At 41.5% G+C, this 20,492-nt stretch overlaps 1 protein-coding gene across 2 annotated transcripts in view; it reads left to right on the top strand.

The window, feature by feature from the left end:
- DAB1 (Dab, reelin signal transducer, homolog 1 (Drosophila)) overlaps nt 1–20,266 on the top strand; it is a 452,378-nt gene extending 432,112 nt beyond the window's left edge. Inside the window, exons 10-13 of one of the 2 annotated variants that reach the window (XM_006839821.1) lie at nt 795–1,343; nt 7,503–7,630; nt 7,999–8,109; nt 19,304–20,266. In XM_006839821.1, coding sequence (XP_006839884.1) covers nt 795–1,343; nt 7,503–7,630; nt 7,999–8,094 — 773 coding nt within the window. In that variant the 3' untranslated portion in view covers nt 8,095–8,109; nt 19,304–20,266. The remainder of the gene's footprint in view (nt 1–794; nt 1,344–7,502; nt 7,631–7,998; nt 8,110–19,303) is intronic. The other variant, XM_006839820.1, reaches the window with a different exon arrangement.
- The last annotated feature ends 226 nt before the right edge of the window (nt 20,267–20,492 follow it).

Here is a 20,492-nt window from a genome sequence, read left to right as displayed (position 1 = left end):
GATAACATTATACTTTAAGATAGATCTGGAAATGTTCTTTTTGAAGATGAATGTGACACCTTTGCTCTTCAATATCTCATTCCCAGAACAGTTAGCTATAGATTGTCAGAATCAAAATGACCATTTCAACTCACTAATGCCTAGGATATTGATCTTTATGCCTTCCATTTCATTTTGACAACTTCTAATTTTCCTAGGTTCCTATTTTGTACATTCCATGTTCCAATTATTAATGAGTATTACAGCTGTTTCTCCTCATTTTGTGTTGTGCCCATCAGCAAATGATGGTCGTGGAAGCTTTATTTTGAAGCAGCAGCTCTTCCCCAGTCATATTTTGAGTGTCTTCCAATTGAGGGGCTCATCTTCTGTCAGTATATATGACTTTTTTTCTGGGGCTGTTCATCATGTTTAAATATTCTTGTGCTATCTGACAGTGTTCCAGTGGTACTCATAGGGTTTTCAGGGGCTAAACATTCAAAAGTATTTTGCCTCTCCTTCTTCCTACTTTATCTTAGCTTGGAAGCTCAGCAGAAACCTGTCCACCCTGTTGTAATTTCAAATACTAGTGATACAGCTTCAAACATCACAGCAACTTGCAAACCTCCCCAGTAAGACAAACTGAGAAGGTTGACTTTATGTCTGTATTTTGTCTCTTTGATCTTTGCATCCCTAATCCCTAGCACACAGCTTCACACATAGAAGGTGCACAATATATTGTTACCAAATCACAATGAATCAGTGAATCATTCTTTCCCAGGAAGCCTGACTTTTTTTTTTTTTTTTTCCCCTTCCAGGTTATGTTGCAATGGGTGCCGTCCTCCCATCCTTCTGGGGCCAGCAGCCCCTTGTCCAACAGCAGATTGCCATGGGTGCTCAGCCATCAGTTGCTCAGGTGATGCCGGGGGCTCAGCCCATAGCGTGGGGACAGCCGGGGCTCTTCCCTGCCACTCAGCAGCCCTGGCCAGCTGTTGCCGGGCAGTTTCCGCCAGCCGCCTTCATGCCCACACAAACTGTTATGCCTTTGCCAGCCGCCATGTTCCAAGGTCCCCTCACCCCCCTTGCAACCGTCCCAACCACGAGTGACTCCACCAGGTCAAGTCCGCAGACCGACAAGCCCAGACAGAAAATGGGCAAAGAAGTATTTAAGGATTTCCAGATGGTCCAGCCTCCTCCTGTGCCCTCCCGTAAGCCCGACCAGCCCTCCCTCACCTGTACCTCTGAGGCCTTCTCCAGTTATTTCAACAAAGTCGGCATGGCACAGGATACAGATGACTGTGATGACTTTGATATCTCCCAGTTGAATTTGACCCCTGTGACGTCTACCACACCATCAACCAATTCACGTGAGTTGTTCTCATTCGGGACATAAAACCCAAAGAGTGTCATTCCCAGTGTCTGCAGTCATAAAACTCATCTCAGTTGCATCCAACTACTATTGGTACTGGTAAAACTAGTTGCTGTTATGTCAATTCCAGCTCGTGGCTGCCCTTTATGTCAGTTTAGCTTCCAATGCCTGGATTTTCAGCAACAGTTTGGCAGGCCTTTCTGTTGGTGACAGTGGGTGTACTTAAACCTACAAACTTTTGGTTAGCAACCGAGAGTATTAACTGTTAACTCCAACCTGGGACACTATTAATAACTATTACTAATAACACCAGCAGCTATTAGGTACCAATCATGAAATAGGCACATTTTCCATATGCTTTATGGACTCCTGGTGTGGCGCTGTACAATGAACATTGGGTTGCTAACCTCAAGCTTGGTGGTTCAAACCCACCAGCCGCTCCTCCTCAGAAACCCTATAAGGTGACAATGAGTCAGAACCAACTCAGCAGCACTTTACAATATCATCTGCTTTATATTTATTTTTTAATACTCTTAACAATGTGTATACAGAGTTTTATTAGCTCTCTTTTAAAATAATGAAAATGAGGTTCAAAGACAATAGACTAAATGGTGGAATTGAATACAAACAAGTCCATTAATATTCCACAGTGCTATTCTGCCTCTAAGGACCTCTGGTAGTATAGTGGTTATGAATCGGGCTGCTAACCTCAGGGTCAGCAGTTTGAAACTACCAGCTGTTCCATGGGAGAAAAATGAGTCTTTCTGCTTCTGTAAAGATTTACAGCCTCGGAAACCCTGTACAGGGTCGCTATGAGTCGGAACCAACTCCACGACACTTAACAACAACATTCTGCCTTTGGTATTTTTGTTTGTTTGCTCATTCATTCATTCATTAGCCCAGCATATGACCCATGAATTTTAATATGATTTCTTGAAATAAAATTAATAGAGGATACCTTTTTTTTTTAATATCTAGGACAAATAATAACAATTCAGAAGTTGAAGATGAAATATTAAGATCTAATCATGATGAAACTTAAGACAAAGGCAGAGCAGTCACTAGGTTTTGTGGAACTGTTGTAGCCTGCAGTCGGATTTAAGTTCAAAGTTTGTGGTAGTCAGTGAACATAACTGTATAACAAAAAGCTGTAGTGTGGTAGCTAGATTTTAGCAAAACTACTTATTAGTTTTGTGCCTTTGGACAAGTCATTTTACTTCAATTAGCCAATGTTTAACACTAAAGAGTCCCTCGGTGGTATAAATGGGTAAGTGCTCAGCTACAGAAAGGTTGTTGTTGGTAGTGGTTATGTGCCGTGGAGTTGGTTCCAACTCACAGTGACCCTGTAGAGGGTTTCCAAGGCTGTAATTCTTTACGGCAGCCGAAAGCCTCATCTTTCTCCCATAGAACAGCTGGTAGTTTCAAACTGCCGACCTTGAGGTTAGCAGCCTGACTTGTAACCACTACATCACCAACGCACATTACTTAAAGGTTAGTTATTCAGAGCTACTCAGAGGTGCCTTGGAAGAAAGGCCTGGTGATTTCCTTCCCCCAAAACCACTGCCATTGAAAACTCTATAAAATGCAGTTCTACTCTGATACACATGATGACACTTTGAGTTGGAATAAACTCAACAGCAGCTGGTTTTATATCTAAGACTGAGGATATGCACTAGACTAACTCGTAACCAGTCCAGTGGCAACGCTGACAGTTCAAAACCACCAGTTGCTCTTGGAAACCCTATATAGGGTCTCTATGAGTCATAATTGACTCAATGGCACACAATAACAACAAAACTTGCAAAATTAATTTGATGACACATGTGTTGTTGTTGTTAGATGCCATCAAATCAGTTCTGACTCATGATGACCCTGTGCACACCAGAATGGAGCCCTGCCCAGTCCTGTGCCATCCTCACAATTGTTTTATTGTTTAAGCCCTTAGTCGATGCCACTATGTGAATCCAGCTTACTGAGGTCTCCCTTGTTTTCACTGGCCTTCCACTTGACCAAGTTTGATGTCCTTTCCTTAGTGATACATGAAGTGTATATATATAGTACTAAAACACTATCAATCACACAAAGTTATAAGGGCTATTATTATCATCATAACCATCACATGTTAAGTGGTTTTGTGCAAAGTCCTGGACCAGAATTCTAGTCTTGTCTACTCCACCTAAGCTACGTCTTTGAGCAAGCACCTGACTTGTGTGGGGCACAGTTGTATCATCAGTAAAATGATGAATTGGAGTGGATGAGCAGTGTGCCGCCTTCTAGCTCCAGCAGTCCATGATTCTTCATTAAATCACAGTTCTACTGAAAAATGTCTGAAAAACAGTAACATGGCAGCCAAAATAGAATTCATATACTTCTGAGTGTGTGTATGTTTGGTTGACACAATTGAGGGAATATTTTATGATGACTCAGACTGTGCCTTGACAATTGATAAGGAGAAAGAAAAGGTCCATGGTACAGTGATTTTGGCGTTTTCATTACTGTCACAGAGGATACGGCTCACTTCATGACCAATACCGTGAATTGTCAAAAAAAAAAAAAATCTAATGTTAACACAATTAGATTGTGTCATTTCAGCCAAGTTCGGATACTCTTCTGAGAATGAATGCTCTTCTCTGTATATAATCTACACAGCAGGGCAGCTCTATTAACTCGAATTCAGAGTTTCAATGGAGAATAATGAATTAAAAAAAAAAAAAATGAAAGACAGAATTGCTTAATAAATGGCAGCCACACATAAATAAGCAAGGATCTTTTAAAAACAGATACCTATCACTCAACGAGCTTGTGTTGTTGCTGTTGTTAAGTGTTGTCAAGTCAGTGCCAACTCATAGCGACCCTGCATAGGATTTCTGAGGAGTGGCTGGTGAGTTTGAACCACTGACCTTGCAGTTTAAACCTACCTTGTGATCCAGTTCTTATCCTACAGCACCACACCAGGTAGTCTGAAATGTACTGAAGGTTAAGGTACTTTCATACATAAACTCATTTCTTACGCTTCTCTTTGAGTTTATCACATAAGTATGAGCCATGTATCTATCAGAAGGGGCAGCTCAACCGGGTTCTCAGTCCATAGTAAATAATAAGCCACTTAGAACACAACTCAAAATCTCATTACAAAGCAAAACAAAACAAAAACAATGAGACCACTGCCCTTGAGTTGATTCTGACTCATAGCATTTAGTAAACACCTACTTGGTGTGGTGATGTAGGACAGTCACCACACTGCTAACTGCAAGTTGGCAGTTCAGAACCATCAACGGCTCTCAAAAGCACTATATAGGGTTGCAAGCAACGTCAGGGCACACAACTACAACAACCAAAATGTTAGAATGTTTTCAGATCATTTATCTCATTTAAACACACTGTAACTAATTTGTATTATAATCATCTCATGAAACAAAAACAGGCTTCCTTTGAAATTTAACAAAGATACTGAATGCATTTTATTTTCAAGAAAAACATCTAGTCTTCATTATCTTCTAATCCTTTTTTAGTGGAGTCCCTGAGTGGCTCAACCAGCTAAGCGCTCAACTAATAATCTAGAAGTTGACACCCAGAGTCACCTCACAAGGGAGGCCAGGCTATCTGCTTTGAAGAGATCACAGCCTCGGATAACCTATTCTGCTCACAAGGAGTAGCCATGAGTCAAAAGCAACTCATTGGCAACTGATTTGATTTTTTTAGTTTGATCTATTATTATGCAATGGGCTCAAGCATGGCAACAATTGTGAGGTTGGCCCAGGATCGGACAGTCTTTCGTTCTGCTGTACTTAGGTCACTATGAGTTGGTACCAAATCCATGGCACCTAACAACAACAACAACAGCAATTATTATGCCTTTAACAATGGTTTGAGTGGAAAATTAGCTGGACCAAAAGTGAGTCTCAGTTGTATTGAAGTAGAAAATAGAGTAGAAATAGAAAAACACAGTTATATTGAAATGTGTCAGACAGGCCTGGTTAAGTCTCAGTGCTGCCATTTTGTAGCTGTGCTAACCTTGAGCAAGTGATTTCACCTCTCAAAGTTGCACTATTTTCATTTAAAGAAGAAGGATAAATAAATAAATATGTGTGTGTATGTGTGTGTGTGTGTTTATAGAGAGACTGAGTGTGTGTTTATAGAGAGAGAGAGAGTGAGTCCTGGTGTGGCACTGTGGGTTAATGCACTGGACTGCAAAGTTAGTTTGAACCACAAGGTCAGTGATTCAAGCTCACCAGTCACTCCTAGGGGACCCTATACATATTCCTTATGAGCTGGAACTGATTCGACGGCACTTATCAACAGCAACAATGACAACGGCACTTATCAACAAATGTTGTTGTTGTTAAGTGCCATCGAGTCGGTTCCGACCCATAGCGACCCTGTACAGGGTTTCCGAGGGTGTCAATCTTTACACCTCATCTTTCTCTCGCGGAGCGGCTGGTAGTTTCTAACTGCTGACCTTAAGGTTCGCAGCCCGATTCGTAACCACTACGCTACCAGAGCTTCTTTATCAACAAATATATATGTATATATATATATATGCCGACACATATACACACACATCCATGCAACATTGCCTTGCAGTGTCATTTATATTAGAGAGCATAATTACCATCAAGTGCCTTGCACAACGTCTTACACATTGGCACACAATAAATAAGAGAAACCTGATGATCGGCTTCCAAAAAGTCACAGCCTTGAAAACATAACTTTTAAATATACAAGGGGGCTCGAAAAAAGTACATGAAAAAAAATTCAAAATCTTCCAATTCCATTTTCCACAAACTTTCCGAAGCCCCCTTGTATGTTCACTGGGACAAAAGTCCTCAAGTTCTACAATCATTCAGTGTCACTTAAGCAGTCAGATATTCTAAAATCTGAACAATGAGACCAGAGGCCCTATCCAGCCCATTTCAATTTGGCTACTAAGTCACTCCCTGCCATCCCCTCACTTAGGACCAAGCCAATGAGTAGTGTTTTCAATGCCAAATTAGAAATTATTGAGAGGAGACTAGTTTCCAAGGGCATATTTATTAGAAATTGCTGGCACCAGTGAGATGAGGGCAGTATGGAAAGGTCAGTACTGCAAATGCATGTCCATGGACTGTGAGGAGTGAAGGTGCCATCAGTTCCATCCGTCTTCACAGATCATCCACGTGCACCCACATGGCCCAAAGGCCCTAGTGTAGCAGGAAAAGACCTAAGGACCTAAGACACTTATTATGCATCCAGTGAGTGTTGATTGAGCAGCTACTATGTACCAGATTCAAAGCTTGGTTCTAACAGTTGCCAGCTGGGTGAACAACTTAGCAACCTTCACTTTCTTTCGGTAAACTAAAGATGATCCCTATCTCAATGAGTCTTCATGAGGATTAGAAATAATGTCTGTGACATTTCTAACAGGGTCTAACACCTGGAAGGCACTCAGCATATGGACATTGCTGTTAAGTGCTGTCGAGTCATTTCCAATCTATGGTGACCCTGTGTAGGGTTTCTGAGGAGCGGCTGGTGAGTTTGAACTGCCCTCCAATCTGTGTTCTCTTATTAAAGTACTTTTGTGAGTTTAGAAAGGAAAACGAAAGCCTAGCCCAGGGTTCCTGAGATTCGAATAGGCATGAGTATCAACTGGAAGGCTTGTTAAAATTCAGAGTTTCTAATTCAGTATTTCTAAGTGGTTACAAATCGGGCTGTGAACCGCAAGGTCAGCAGTTCGAAACTACCAGCTGTTCCGCAGGAGAAAGATGAGGCTTTCTGCTCCTGTAAAGATTTACAGCCTCGGAAACCCTGCACAAGGTCACTATGAATCAGAACCGACTCCACGGCACTTAACAACAACAACAAGGTGGAGTCAGAATGCACATTCCTTAACCATAACTGGCTGACGCTGGTGCTGCGGGTGTAGGGGCCATCCACTGAGAATAACTCCCATACCCATCACTGGGGACAAGCGCCATCCGTAATCTAATGTGTGAGAGGACAAGATGAATATGTACACAGGAGCAATTCAAATGTTCACCAGATTTATCTTGTGATAGGAAAGAAAGCCCTGTGATTTGACTCATAATGTAGCCAGATCCCTGAGGTGTCCATGGAATACAGGTGATTGCAGCCAGTCACTTAAAATGCTTCTCATTTCTTTTGCATGGTTTCTGTGTAGCTCCAACCCCAGCCCCCAGACAGAGTTCTCCATCCAAATCATCTGCCTCCCACGCCAGTGATCCCACCACAGATGACATCTTCGAAGAGGGATTTGAAAGTCCCAGCAAAAGTGAAGAAAAAGAAGCTGTAAGTGACTCATTGGTTATTTTCAGTTTGTTTTTGTTTTTCTTCCCCTTAAGATTAAAACTCAGAGATCTGCAATGGACAATGTGCCAGGAAACCTACATAGAAAAGAATGCTGACTCAGACTCCTAAATTCCAGAAGGTTGCTAAAGGGGTTTTATTGTATGTTCAAATGAGTCACTTGAAAAACAGCCCCTTTTGAGGTTGTTATAACCCATTCTTATGTTTGTGGATGTGGCATCATCTACCTAGAACTGCTCCGCCTTGTAGGATAACTGATCTTATCTGCTGCATGAAAATATGCCCAACTGTCTTATATTTTCAATTGTTGAAAGTAAAGGAACAAAAAGTTTTATCTTCTTGTGTTCTAGCCTGATGGATCACAGGCCTCATCCAACAGTGATCCATTTGGTGAGCCCAGTGGGGAGCCCAGTGGTGATACTATAAGTCCACAGGCCGGTAGCTAGATAGCACAGGTCTGGGTAGGTATCGGCCCTTTTTATTTCCTTCTCCCTTTCTTATGTCCTCTGCTTCTCTTGTGCTTGTTCTTCATACCTGTAGCCACATTCCCCACCATCTTTGCACCATCTTTCCTTGCCTGAACTGTATTCCCTGTGTTTGTACCTTTGCTATTTGCTTGGTGTCTGCTTTCCATCACATTTTCCCGCATGGGTGCATGACCTTGGACATGTATTGGGAGGTCGGGTGGGGAGGATAAGAAATGGGAAATGGTCAAGTGGTTTTTATTAATCACATCTTCTGAGTGGATGCCAGGGGTGGCATGAGGCATAATCAACGCTTCCTTAACATTTCTAGAAACACCAACATTCTAAGGTAGATTTATGATACCCACCCTGATCATTTCTCAATGAGACCTGGTCCAGCTGCTTGGATCATTTAAACAAAAGGTCATTGAATCTGCCTACACCCAGCAGATATAAAGAAGTCACCCATTAAATACACTGAGAAGGCAGACTAAGAAGTAAAAACAGTGTTTGAAAGAAGATTGATGAAGATGTAAGATGACAGAGCCTCTTCTGTCTCCCTATGAGGAGGCCCTGCACCGTTCCTACAGTAAAAGTGAAATTCAAAGACACGTGGCATTCGTTTCTGAGGCTCTGCATTTGCACCTGTGCTACAGCATGTGGCTGCCACAGAATCACTTCAGATTCCATCAGCAGCTACTTTGTGAGAGGTGTGCTTGCACTTACTACAAGTGGCTTTTGGCACTTGAATTTCAATACATCTGATTTGATGGAAAGAAAGAGGAGCTGATGAAGCGAACCTTCTCAGGAGACACAAGTATACCTTGTTACCCAGACATGATTTCGAAGGTCACTCCTTGACAAATGTGTTCAATTTTCAAATACTTGCCTAGTTTTCCATAAACATGTTGGACTGCAGAACCATACCCACAGAGCTGCTTTTTGTGGTCAGAACCATTAAAATGGTAAATAGTTTTCACTGTTCATAAATGGGATTTGAGGCTACCCCAGAATCATTCTCAGTCCATGCATGTTATTTTGACGGTTATTGAAAGCTAATACGCTATTTTGAAAGTGCATTTTGTTAATAGATTTTATGATTAAAGAACTTCACATACTGTATATTTTTGCCACATTTTATATCAGTACAATGGCACATAATAATACATCATGCCTTACAAAGCCATGTAATATCCATTTAAAAATTCAGGCTTGCAAAGCTATCTGGGGAACTGGTGAGCTGAAGGCAAAGTTAATGCCCCGAGAAAGAGAAAAGTTGGAGATTATGGGCAGTCTCCTTGGGACAATTCCCCTTGAGATTCTTTCTACCTTATGCATATGTTGTATTTCACATGCTCAATCTTGCCTTGAAAAATGTGATGAATGAACTAAATAAAGGTGATGAGAATCATTCATCAGGACAACAGCAGACATCGTCCTAAAATTGAAGTTCTAGAAAACAAAGAGGACTTACTCCATTTGCAGATCAGTGCTTCAAGCCCTCACCTTTATGAGCCCCTTTAGCTTGAAATGGTCATACAAGCTGTATCATCCTGGAGCTTTCTCCTGTTCCACATTTGACATTTAAGCCAGTGCCCCACACTACAACTGGGTGGTAAATGGAAATGGATGGTATAGTGGAAACAGCTCAGGATTTGGGACGTGGGGTTCAAATTCTGATTCAACTACTCAGTAACGGGAAATCCTGGGTCAGATCCTAACTTCTGTGAGTCTTGGTTTCTCATCCGTTAAACATGGCTCATATTATCCATTATGCTGACTGTAACATTGCATGTTGCATCTCTAACACAGAGAAGGACATTTGGTACCCAGCTTAAATACCTTCTAAGGTAAGGTTACCTGAGTTTAGGTTCTGGCTCTACTAATTACTGGCTAGTTGACCCTGTTGAGATTCCATAATAATTTCCTAACTTCTTTTCTTCATTTGGAAAAGAGGGCTGAAAAACATTTCCCTGCCTCATAGGGTTATTTTGTGGACTCGCTGAGGTGATGTGTTTGGAGTTCTGGCACCTAGAGTGTCTGGCACATGAAACTCACCGGGTAGATGATAGCTGCCATTATCACTAATGCCATCCACTATCACCACTGTAAATGTCACCACCAGCATCTTCTTCATCACACATGCTCAGTACATGGTGATTCCCCATCACCTTGTATTTTAAATATTTAGTAATGCTAGAGTCTTGGTGTGGTGCTATGGACTTCAAACCACAAGGTCGGTAGTCCAAACCTACCAGCTGTTCCTCAGAAATCCTATACAGGGTCACTAGGAGTCAGAACCAACTCGATGGCACTTAACAACAACAACATACCTGCAAAAAGCTTTTGGGGGAGAAAAAACATGAAAAACATCACTTCTTGGCTCTTTGGTTTTCCCTGTTCCATAATCAGAACAATCTGGTTTGGACTTCACTGGCTACCAAAAAATGGCCATTCTTAGAGTCATCTGGACTGGATTGTAATCTTCAGTGTAACAACTTTCTCCCATTGAAGATTTAGCCTGAAGACTTCACAATTCTCCATCAAGAATCATATGCCAAAGACCGACGTCACCCTGTGAGATATATCCCCTAAGACCTTCCCAGTCCTTCCCATCAACAGCAGCGCAAGCCTCTGGTGATCTTTTTCTCTCCATTCCATTCATCCATCCACCCAACTGGAAATTTTCTGACTATATTTCTTAGTGCCTTTCTAAATGGGGATACTTATGGCCAGCGTCCTATTTTCCTCTCTGTCTTTGTGCAGTTGAGAAACAAAGTCCTCTCCTTCTTATGGTCCTAGCAGACATTATCAGCAGCTGCTCTTTATTAAAAAAACACCCGCATGGTTCTGAGTAGGTAAGGGTGACATCTATTGATATGTTAAAGCTATATCGCACCATAATCAGGAGAAAAAGAGGAAATCCATGCAGATAGAAGCTTCAGGATCAGTCTCAAACAGCAGTTCTGTTTTAGCAATAAAGGGAAATATCTTCTGTTATTTTACCTTCTTCCCCCTACCATCCTGTCTGGAAGAATCACTTGTCTTTGAAAGACTGAGGATAACAGGGGCAAAAAAGAAGCAAAATAATATTATAATGGCTGGTGTGGGAATGGCAGGTAATTTATACTTCACTAGTGTGTTGCTGGAGCAATTTTAAGGGCGAAATGTTAGCTTTTGAGGAGATGAAAGAAAAATGAAAACATTTATCTGGTTAAATGACTAAGTAAATAAACTGCCTATCAGACTTCCCCAGCTGTCAACTCATAGTAGTATCTGTAACAATGGGGAATTGTTTGGTCTGTCTCCCTTAGTAACAATAGATACTGCTATAAATAATCAGTCGCTGTCATTTTTTTAATACTGATCTTCGTTGTGGGAACCTAAGACATATAAAGTATTACCTGATGGATTTCTAGTGTTCACGGGAAAAGAAAGCTGAACTGCAGATGCTTGGAAGGAAGAATCGTTTAAAAAGAGTAGAAGGAAAGAAGGAAGGAAGGATGGAGTCAGGAGACTTGGTCCTGAATCCATTATGGTTTCTAAGCAGATGGCTGCAAACCACAAGGTTCATGGTTCAAGCCCACCAGCTGGTCTGTGGGAGAAAGATGAGGCTTTCTGTTCCTGTGAAGATTTAAAGCCTCAGAAACCCTATTCTGGATCGCCAAGAGTCAGAACCAACTTGACGACATTTATAGCAACTTAACAGTAACAATAAGCAGGTGACCTTAAGCAATCATGTGACCCTTTAAACCCCATCCTCTCCTGTAGATAAATAAATACTGATAATGTCAACAGCTCCTTCCCTAGACTGGGATCAAATGAGATCAAGAATGTGAAAGTGTTTTGTAAGCTTTGAAAGTAAAATACACATAGGTTGTTGTTGTTATTAGCCGTCGAATTGGTTCCAACCCATAGTGACCCTGTATAGGGTTTCCAAGGAGCAGCTGGTGAGCTTGAACTGCTAACCTTGCAGTTCAAACGATTTTGCAGTCTGGCGCATTAACCCACAGCGCCACACCAGGACTCCAAAATATACATATGAGGGAACTTTAAAAAGAAACCCCTTTATGTTTGGGCTTATTATTACTCTTCTCTTTAAATAGAGTCAAACAGCAAAGCCTTGAAACAAAGGCCCACAGAAACAGCAAATCCCCCATCCAGGTCATAGACACAGAAATCAGAGGAAAAGTCCAGTCTAAAATTCTAGAGAGAACAGTATCCCACTTCCTCAAACCCTTGGGAAGAGATACCCTTTGGCAATGCCCTCTGGAATGGAGAGGCAGGCTTGGCTCCAAAAGATATTTAAAAGATAAGTCAGAAGGAAGCTAAGCTTGAGGGGCATATGAAGCTGACTTGGGAATCTAGATGGTATCAGTCACTGTGCTGAGACAGAGCTCTACGCCGGAGCAGAAAGAGGTCAAGTTTGGTTTGAAACCAGTTGAACTTGAAGTGCCCATGGGACCTGCAGGTAGAAATGTCTGTAGGCTGCTGACTTCATGACTTTGGTGGTCCAAAAAATGCCTGGACTAGAAATCAAGATTAAAGCAAGACTGTAGGCCATTGAAGTAGTAAGTGAAAGTAGACTAATCATGTAGGCCAAGGGTGGGCAAACTCTCCGCAAATGTGCAGATAGTAAATATTTTTGCTTGATGGGTCATTAAGTTGCAACTACATAAGTCTTCTGTTATAGCTGGAAAGTCACAAAAAGCAATGCATAAACCTATGCATGTGGCTGTGTCCCAGGAGTGCTTCATTTGCAAAAACAGGCAGTCACCAAGATTGATTTAGTTCATTCTCACTGTTTCTCAGAGTCCCAGTGTGGCACCATAGGATAAGTACTGGTCTACTAGCCACTAGTCACTCCTGTATAGGGTAATTATGAATCAGAACTAACTCAAAAGCACTGACCAATAACAATAACACTGTTTCTCAGAACATCACTGCAGAAGGTAACATAGGTCCTTTCATTTACTTATTTTTGTTATTAAGTACCATCAAGTCAATTCTGACTCATAGCAATCCTGTATAGGGTTTTCCAGGCTTTACATCTTCTTAGGAGCAGAAAGCCTCATCTTTCTCCCCCAGAACAGCTGGAGGGCTCAAACCATGGACTTGCACTTATCGAATGAAGCCACCTCACTCCCATTTATTTACTACTACTGCTATTATTTTTTTGTTGTTGTTTCTAATTACTAGCATCGTTATAGTACATTCACAAAAATCTGATTCAATCCTAATGGGAACACACTTATCTTTACTATTCCTTTTTTGCCAGTACAACAACAGAAGAGCGGTTACTGGCTTACGCAAATCATAATTCACATGTAATGGGCTACAAAACCCTCTGCTCTGGAGTCAATTCTGATTCATAGCGACCCCATAGGACTTCCAAAGCTCTGATCTTCATGGAAACAGACTGCCACCTTTTCCTCCTACAGAGCATCTAGTGGGTTCGATCTGTCAACCTTTACGTTTGCAACTGAGCACATAACCTCTGCACCACCATAATTCCTTGTAAAACAAGACTAGGACAGCTGGATTTCAGCAGCTTCTCTTCTAAATCATGTGTGATAGAAGAAGAACCACTTCATTTCTGAGCTTTGGTTTCCTCTTCTTTAATCAGGAAGATGACATTGAAAGCATGCCCACAGGCCCTTCCAGCTCTGACATGCTTGCCAGCTCAAGATCCTCCACATACAGAAAGAAAGAACCAATCCTCAACCAAGATCTTCCAACAGCACTGCCCCCACCCCTCACTAAAAGAGGAAAGAAAAACAAATTAACAAGACCAAGCCCGTTGAGTCCATTCTAACGCATGGCAATACCATGTGTGCGGAGTAGAACTGCTCTGGAGTTTTCAAGGCTGTGACCTTTCTTCCAGTGTGACTCCAGTGAGTTTGAACCCCCAAGCTTTTGGTTTGTAATTAAGCACTTAACCATGTGTGCCACCCAGGGACTCCTACCCAGGCTGTCCTTATTCCCAACTAAACAAAGGAAAAGACAGACATTCCTAAAATATTCTGGCTTCTCTAAGGTTCCCCAAGAATATAACACTGAGATTCAGAATTCATTCTTGGGTGATCATGAGCTTACTCAAAAAAGTCTGTCTTGCTATAACAGAGAGTTGGTATCAACATGCTCATTTTCTTCATTTTCCATATTAGAAAGTTAGAAGATAGACTTCATGTCTGAGCAAAGCAGATCATTTGGGATCATTTTAATTGTTGGGAAAGTACAAATTTCCCACCAGGAGCTCAAACTGTGCATCTTTGTGTTCCCCTGTGGGCTTCAGCACCCAAGATCCCAGGAAACTGGTGCATTTGTCAGCATCAGTGTCTAAATTATTATCATTAAATCCATCCTGTGTTTTGAAATAGTCTCCCATGAAGACCATATTTCAGCATGAGGTGGTCAAACAACTTTATTTCTCCTTTCCTTTGAATAAAAAGAGAAGGAAGATTCCCACTGCTTGTGAAGAACGTATTGGTCCTTTCTGTTATATGAGTTCACATATCACTTGGTAAAATTCCATAAGATAGATGTTATGAATCCCCTTTTACCAATGAAGAGACTAAGGTCCGGAGAGATGAAACGCTTGTCTATGACCATGCAGTTAGGTGTGAAGATTGTTGGGATCTCGCTGGTTTAAAACTCATGTATTTTTCGTGATCTTCCACTTGAAGTCAGATAGTACTTTGAGTTATTTCAACCTTATTTCCCCTCCCTTGGTTACCATCACTTTTTTCATTTTCTACGTCAGGGAATTAAAAACCTTTATTGACGTAGGCCCAAGTGTTAGGGCTAAAGAGACCATGAATCTGAAGATGTTTCGTGTGCAGAGCGATACTGAGAAACTCCAACTTGGACTCACCTCCCAGTTCCATGTGATCCTTGATTTGGCTTTGCACAAGTTCTTAGAATGGCCACAGATGACTCACTTAGCAAGTTGATTGTGTGATACACCGTTGACCTCACTTCTGAGGTCACCTTTTTATACAGGTGGTGTCATCTCCCCAGTATGAAAAGATAAATTCCTGTGAGCATACCTTTGCTAGATGGTGGCCAAGTCTTCTACAACCAAATGTAAAATATCAGGTTGACCCAAAATAATAAGTACTGTTGAGGTGGCTTTCAGGAAAGTTTTGTTGTAATGTGGTATAAAATGCTACTTGCCTTAAGACTGGAAGCTAGAGAGCTGCTGAGGGAGCAATAAACAAAGAAACAAGCATAGAAATGGGAGTCTGGACCCTGGGCTATTCTGGCTCTCCACTGTTTTCTTGTGTGGCGTGGGGGAAATTACCCCTCATGTCTGGGCTTTGCTTTCTTCACCCAGGGAAAGGAGATGTAGGACTGTGGGCTCTTCCAACTTACAATTCTGTGTGAGAGCACATCAAGTATAGTGGAGAGGAGGCTTAAAAGGACCTAGGTGTGTTCACATATGAAAGCAGTGGTAGTTTACTGCAGGAAACTAGGTTCAATTCATGGCAAAGTCTCTGTTATCCTTAGGGTGTTGCAAACAGATTGTCCAGACCAACCCTCACATTCTTTCTGCAATGTCTTCAGGCTGACCCATTATTATATTTCAGAACTAGAGCCTACTTGCTCTGAAGGAAGGATCCCTGGTGGTGCAGTGGTTAAGCACTCAGCTAATTAAAAAAGGGTCAGTAGTTCAGAGCAGCCAGTCTGCAGGATACTCTATGGGGACAGTTCTACTCTGGTTTACAAGGTTGTTATGAATCAAAATGGCCTTGACACCAGTGGGTTGTAATTTGCTCTGAAGGAGAAGTAGCTTGGAAATGGCCCACTGTGATTTTAGGCTTAAAACTGTCTTCCATAAAAATAAAAGAAAGAAAGAAAAAGAAAACAGCCAAAAGTACTGTCATAAAGTCAATTCCAACTCATAGAGACCTTATGTAGGGTTTCCAAGACTGCAGGTCTTCACAGGAGCAGCCAGTCTCATCGTTCTCTCATGAAGCAGCTGGTGGTTTTGAACCTCTGACCTTGTGATTAACAGCCCAATGTCAAACTCCCAAGGGCATCTTCTTTAAAGGAAAGATAAAATCACATGGCCTGATATATAAGGGGGAATGACCTTTATTGAAGTACGTCCAATGTGCCAGCCACCGTGTGATACGATACCTGCATTTGCTTCTTCAGGGCTCACGGCATCTCTTCACATAGGGGATTGCTGCCCTTATTTTACACATGAGAAAACGGGCCTTCAGCGAAGTGGAGCAAACTCCAAAGGGCCCTAGCGCTACTTCATGGGAGATGGTGAGAAGGTAAAACAACAAAAATAAGAAAGTTTCTGACAGTAGGAACTGGCCTGGAATTCAGAACTGGATCTTGGTGATGTCTTGTTAAGTATGAAAACTGTCACAGAACACCAACATCAGACAAGGCCACTCTGTGACCACCACCAACAACAACAAAAGGAGCTCTGGTAGTGTAGTGGTTACGAATCGGGCTGCGAACCTTAAGGCTAGCAGTTCGAAACTACCAGCCGCTCGGCGGGAGAAAGATGAGGCGTTCTGCTCCCGTAAAGATTTACAGCCTTGGAAACCCTGTACAGGGTCGCTATGGGTCGGAACCGACTCGACAGCACTTAACAACAACAACAAAGAAGAATTAGTAAGATAATGAGAAGATTCCTATCAGTTCCTGATAGCATTCAAACCAGAGAAAAGCCTTCCCCAAAAACACTTAATACAAGCTTGTATCTTACAATAAGCCCTTTCTTAACACCTCCTTATAAAGATGCCTCATAGTTCCCCTCACTGCAGTGAGTAATAAATCCAACTTGCTCAACTATAAATGTGTCCCTGGTAGTCTTTGGCTGGAAGACATGGACAACAGGAATACAAACCTAGGGTCTGTTTGACCCCCCAAACCCATGTTCTTTCACTGTACTGCCCAACAAACAAGACATTTAAGTTAAAGGTTATTTTGTTTTTATGTATGGTTTCCATATTCTTTTTTGCCCTCTAGAAAAAATAATAGTAATGTGTCAGAATCATAGATGAGCTTCATGTGCCTGACTAACTAACTCTTAAGTATTTGCCAATTCCATTAACCATTCATTCACTTCCTCATTCTCCATATTGTTAGTAAGTGCACCACTCTCCCTCCCCAAGTATTAATGTAAAAGCTACATAACGTTTATGTCTAGAACATACTAAACAACAACATAATAGGGTGAAGACTGAGGTCTACTCAAGAACCACTGGAGCCCAGGAACAGAGTATCTCAAGTTGTCTGCAGAATTGCCTGCCTTTACAAGGAGGCTTCAAAAAGTTCATGAAAAGATGGAATTACAAGATGATGCAATTTTTCCACAAACTTTTTGAAGCCCTCTTGTATATCTGAGCTGGATCTTAGAATATGGATTTCCAGGTACAGAACAAAGAGGTATCCTGAGGACAGAAGAAAGTACCTGAGCAAAGTCTCACAGACAGAAAAGCCTGTCCTGTTAGGGTAAACCAGAAGTACAGTCTGGATGGTAGGGCATAGGAGAGGAGAAGGAGATGAGGTTTGTCAGGATCAGGGAGCCATATTTGAAGCACTTTGTGTGCCATCCTGAGTAACTTACCTTTTCCTCTGGGTAATGAAATCAGGTGATGGGCTTCACCAAATCTATTTCAGAAAGATCATTCTAGCAGAGACATAAAGATTTTTAAACATGATTTACGTGACCTGAAGGTTGAGTTTTGATTCATTGTCTAGCAGGCATATTTATTAGCTCTAATGGACTACAAGACTAATGGGCCTTGTGGGCCCAGCTAAGGAGCTTTTATCTTCCCCTGTGGGTGATGGGGAACCAGTGAAGGATTTGAAGCAGGGCAGAGATCTGGTCAAGTCTGAAAAAAGAAGAAAATGAAAACACATACAATGTGTTCTGTTAATAGATGATTCCATTTAGGCTGTTTGGAATGTTGAAAAATAGCTTGAAGACTCTATTGTGACCTTGCTGGAAGCCAGGTTGGAAATTTCTAGATCAGATGATTTCTTAGCACCCCTCTAGCCTGACAGTCTAAGATTCTGCATCAAGGAAGGTAAAGCTATTGCCCAAACATATAATGCATCACAGTGTCAGACTTTGGGATTATCTGCTTCTTGGGGTTTTCCACACCACTGCTCCCCTTCATTAGTGGGGATAATTGAGAGTTGACTGCAGTCGTTACTGCTGTTGTGATGGGTATTTGGAGCTAAATTCCGGCAAGCAGGAGATGTGTGAATATTTATCTCAGCTGCAGAAAGTTAATGCAGTGTGGCATTAATTACCCTGTCTGAGCCTGCTGTCGTCTTCTGTTTTTAGGTGTCATTCTCAGTTGGATAAATTAGTTTCCAAAATTAGAATAGAGCAAATTGTAGGGTAAGATCAAGGCAGCTTGACTTCTTAGGGGCAGCTCCAAAGAAGAATGGTCTGAGAAAGTCTACCCAGGAAAGATTAAGATGCAACCTTGAAGCCCAGTACAGGCAAAAGTAAATGTTTCATCCCTGTAACAACAAGAACATCAAAAACCCCAGTTGATTGTGGCTCATGGTAACCCCATGTGTGTCAGAGTACAACTGGCCTCCATAGGGGGTTTCAATGGCTCACTAAGAGCAAAAGGCACAATTCTGCTGTTTCTCTTTCTCAAAAGCGCATGTGTAAGACATCACTCCTTGTGTAACACGGAGCAGTTTGAGATTGGATTGCAGGAGTCTCAAGTGGACATTCGTGATACACATGCACATACTTGATTCATGATCGTTGTTACCACTGCCAAGCACTGTACAAGATGCTTTATGCATGTTGTCTCTCACTCTCAAAAAGTCTGCAAGGTAAATAGTGCTACTAACATTTCATGGTTGAGGAAACTGAGGCTCAGAAAGTATCTTGCCAAGTCACACAGCTAAGTAATTGCCATGCCCAGCTCTTACTACTAGACCATGCTATTTCCCCATTTGAAATATCAGTCTTAGCTTGAAAAGCAAGTTTAAAACTAGGTGAGTAGTTCTTTCTGATGATAAAAAAATGTTTCTAAAATGATATGCACCAAGATCAGAAGTAACCCCAGAATAACTTTAAGTTATCCATCATAAGCTGTCCCCTTTGTGTTCTCACTCTAGACCCTCTTTCCCAAAACTGTTTCACAAAACTGCTCTCTGGAAACAGGTGGGATTCATTCTGTCCCTCTATCCACAGGAATCGGAGCCTCTCTATGCGCAGATCATCAGATCTAAGAAATAAGCATCGACGCGGGCTCGTGGTGGGTGCTGCAAGGATGGCATGGATATCAGCATCGCAACAGGCTCTTGTATTCTTCCACCTCACCTCATCCCACAAAGAAAATCATGACTGGCCAGTGGAACTCACCTCATTCTGCAGAGGGAACTATTCGTTTTTATGGCAACTAGGCAACTAACTAATGGCAGATATCTATGGCAGCACAAAAAACAAAGCAAAATCAAACCCCACAAAAGTATAATAGATCCTACCCAACAATAAATCACAAATCAAGTAAATGCTTACCCGACAAATTCTCTGAACTCTCTTAGCATGGGTTTGAGATGCCACAGTGTATAAAATCACAATTCTCTTTTCACTTCTCTACCTGTTGACTACTACAGAGACATTAAATTTGGAGTGATGAGCATCAGAGAGTTACAACAGGGTTGGCTCTGACTTCTTTTAGGCAAAAGCAAGGGGTCCCATGTGACCACAGCAGCATCAACCATATGCCATCTGACATATGCTGATATTTCCATCACTCCATGGGGCCTGGTTTGCTATCCCCTCCCCTTTCCTTTCTTTGACATGTTGAAAAAGTGGGATAGGGGTGTACAAAGTTTTGTATTGCTTTTGATGGTTTTTTAGATATCAGTGAAGAAATCTAACTGGGGGAAAAAAATCCTCATATGAAATGAATTAACTTGAAATCACAAGACAAATTAGCAGTTGATTCCTCATTATGATCAAGAATGTTGCCAAAACCACCCTTTAACTATTCTGCATCCTGATGAAGAGAGACAGCTTTGGGTTTGAACTTTTTGATTCTGTGACTAGGAAGGGACGTCGAAATTCCAGCAATGATGAAGATGAGAAATGCATCGGATTTCCTAAACTCTAAACTCTTAATACGATAAAACGATATTTTTTATTTTTCCGGTATCTTGCTGCTCTGATGCTATGCAGACAAGTGTCTTCTCCACGTGGCATTTTCAAAGAAAAATCATTTGCCAAATAATTCTGCTACAATTCCGGTAATGTGGTTTGGGATCTTTAAAAAACCACCTTTCTAATGAAGCAATTGGTGATGTGAAGATTCAGAATAACAGACTGATTCCGTGGTCGAAAATGGTTCATCGCTATCACTTTTTGTACATCTGAAAAT

Source organism: Chrysochloris asiatica, unplaced genomic scaffold (assembly GCF_000296735.1).
Source record: "Chrysochloris asiatica unplaced genomic scaffold, ChrAsi1.0 scaffold00026, whole genome shotgun sequence".
NCBI classification, from domain to species: domain Eukaryota; kingdom Metazoa; phylum Chordata; class Mammalia; order Afrosoricida; family Chrysochloridae; genus Chrysochloris; species Chrysochloris asiatica.
This window is presented reverse-complemented; position numbering and strand designations above follow the sequence as displayed.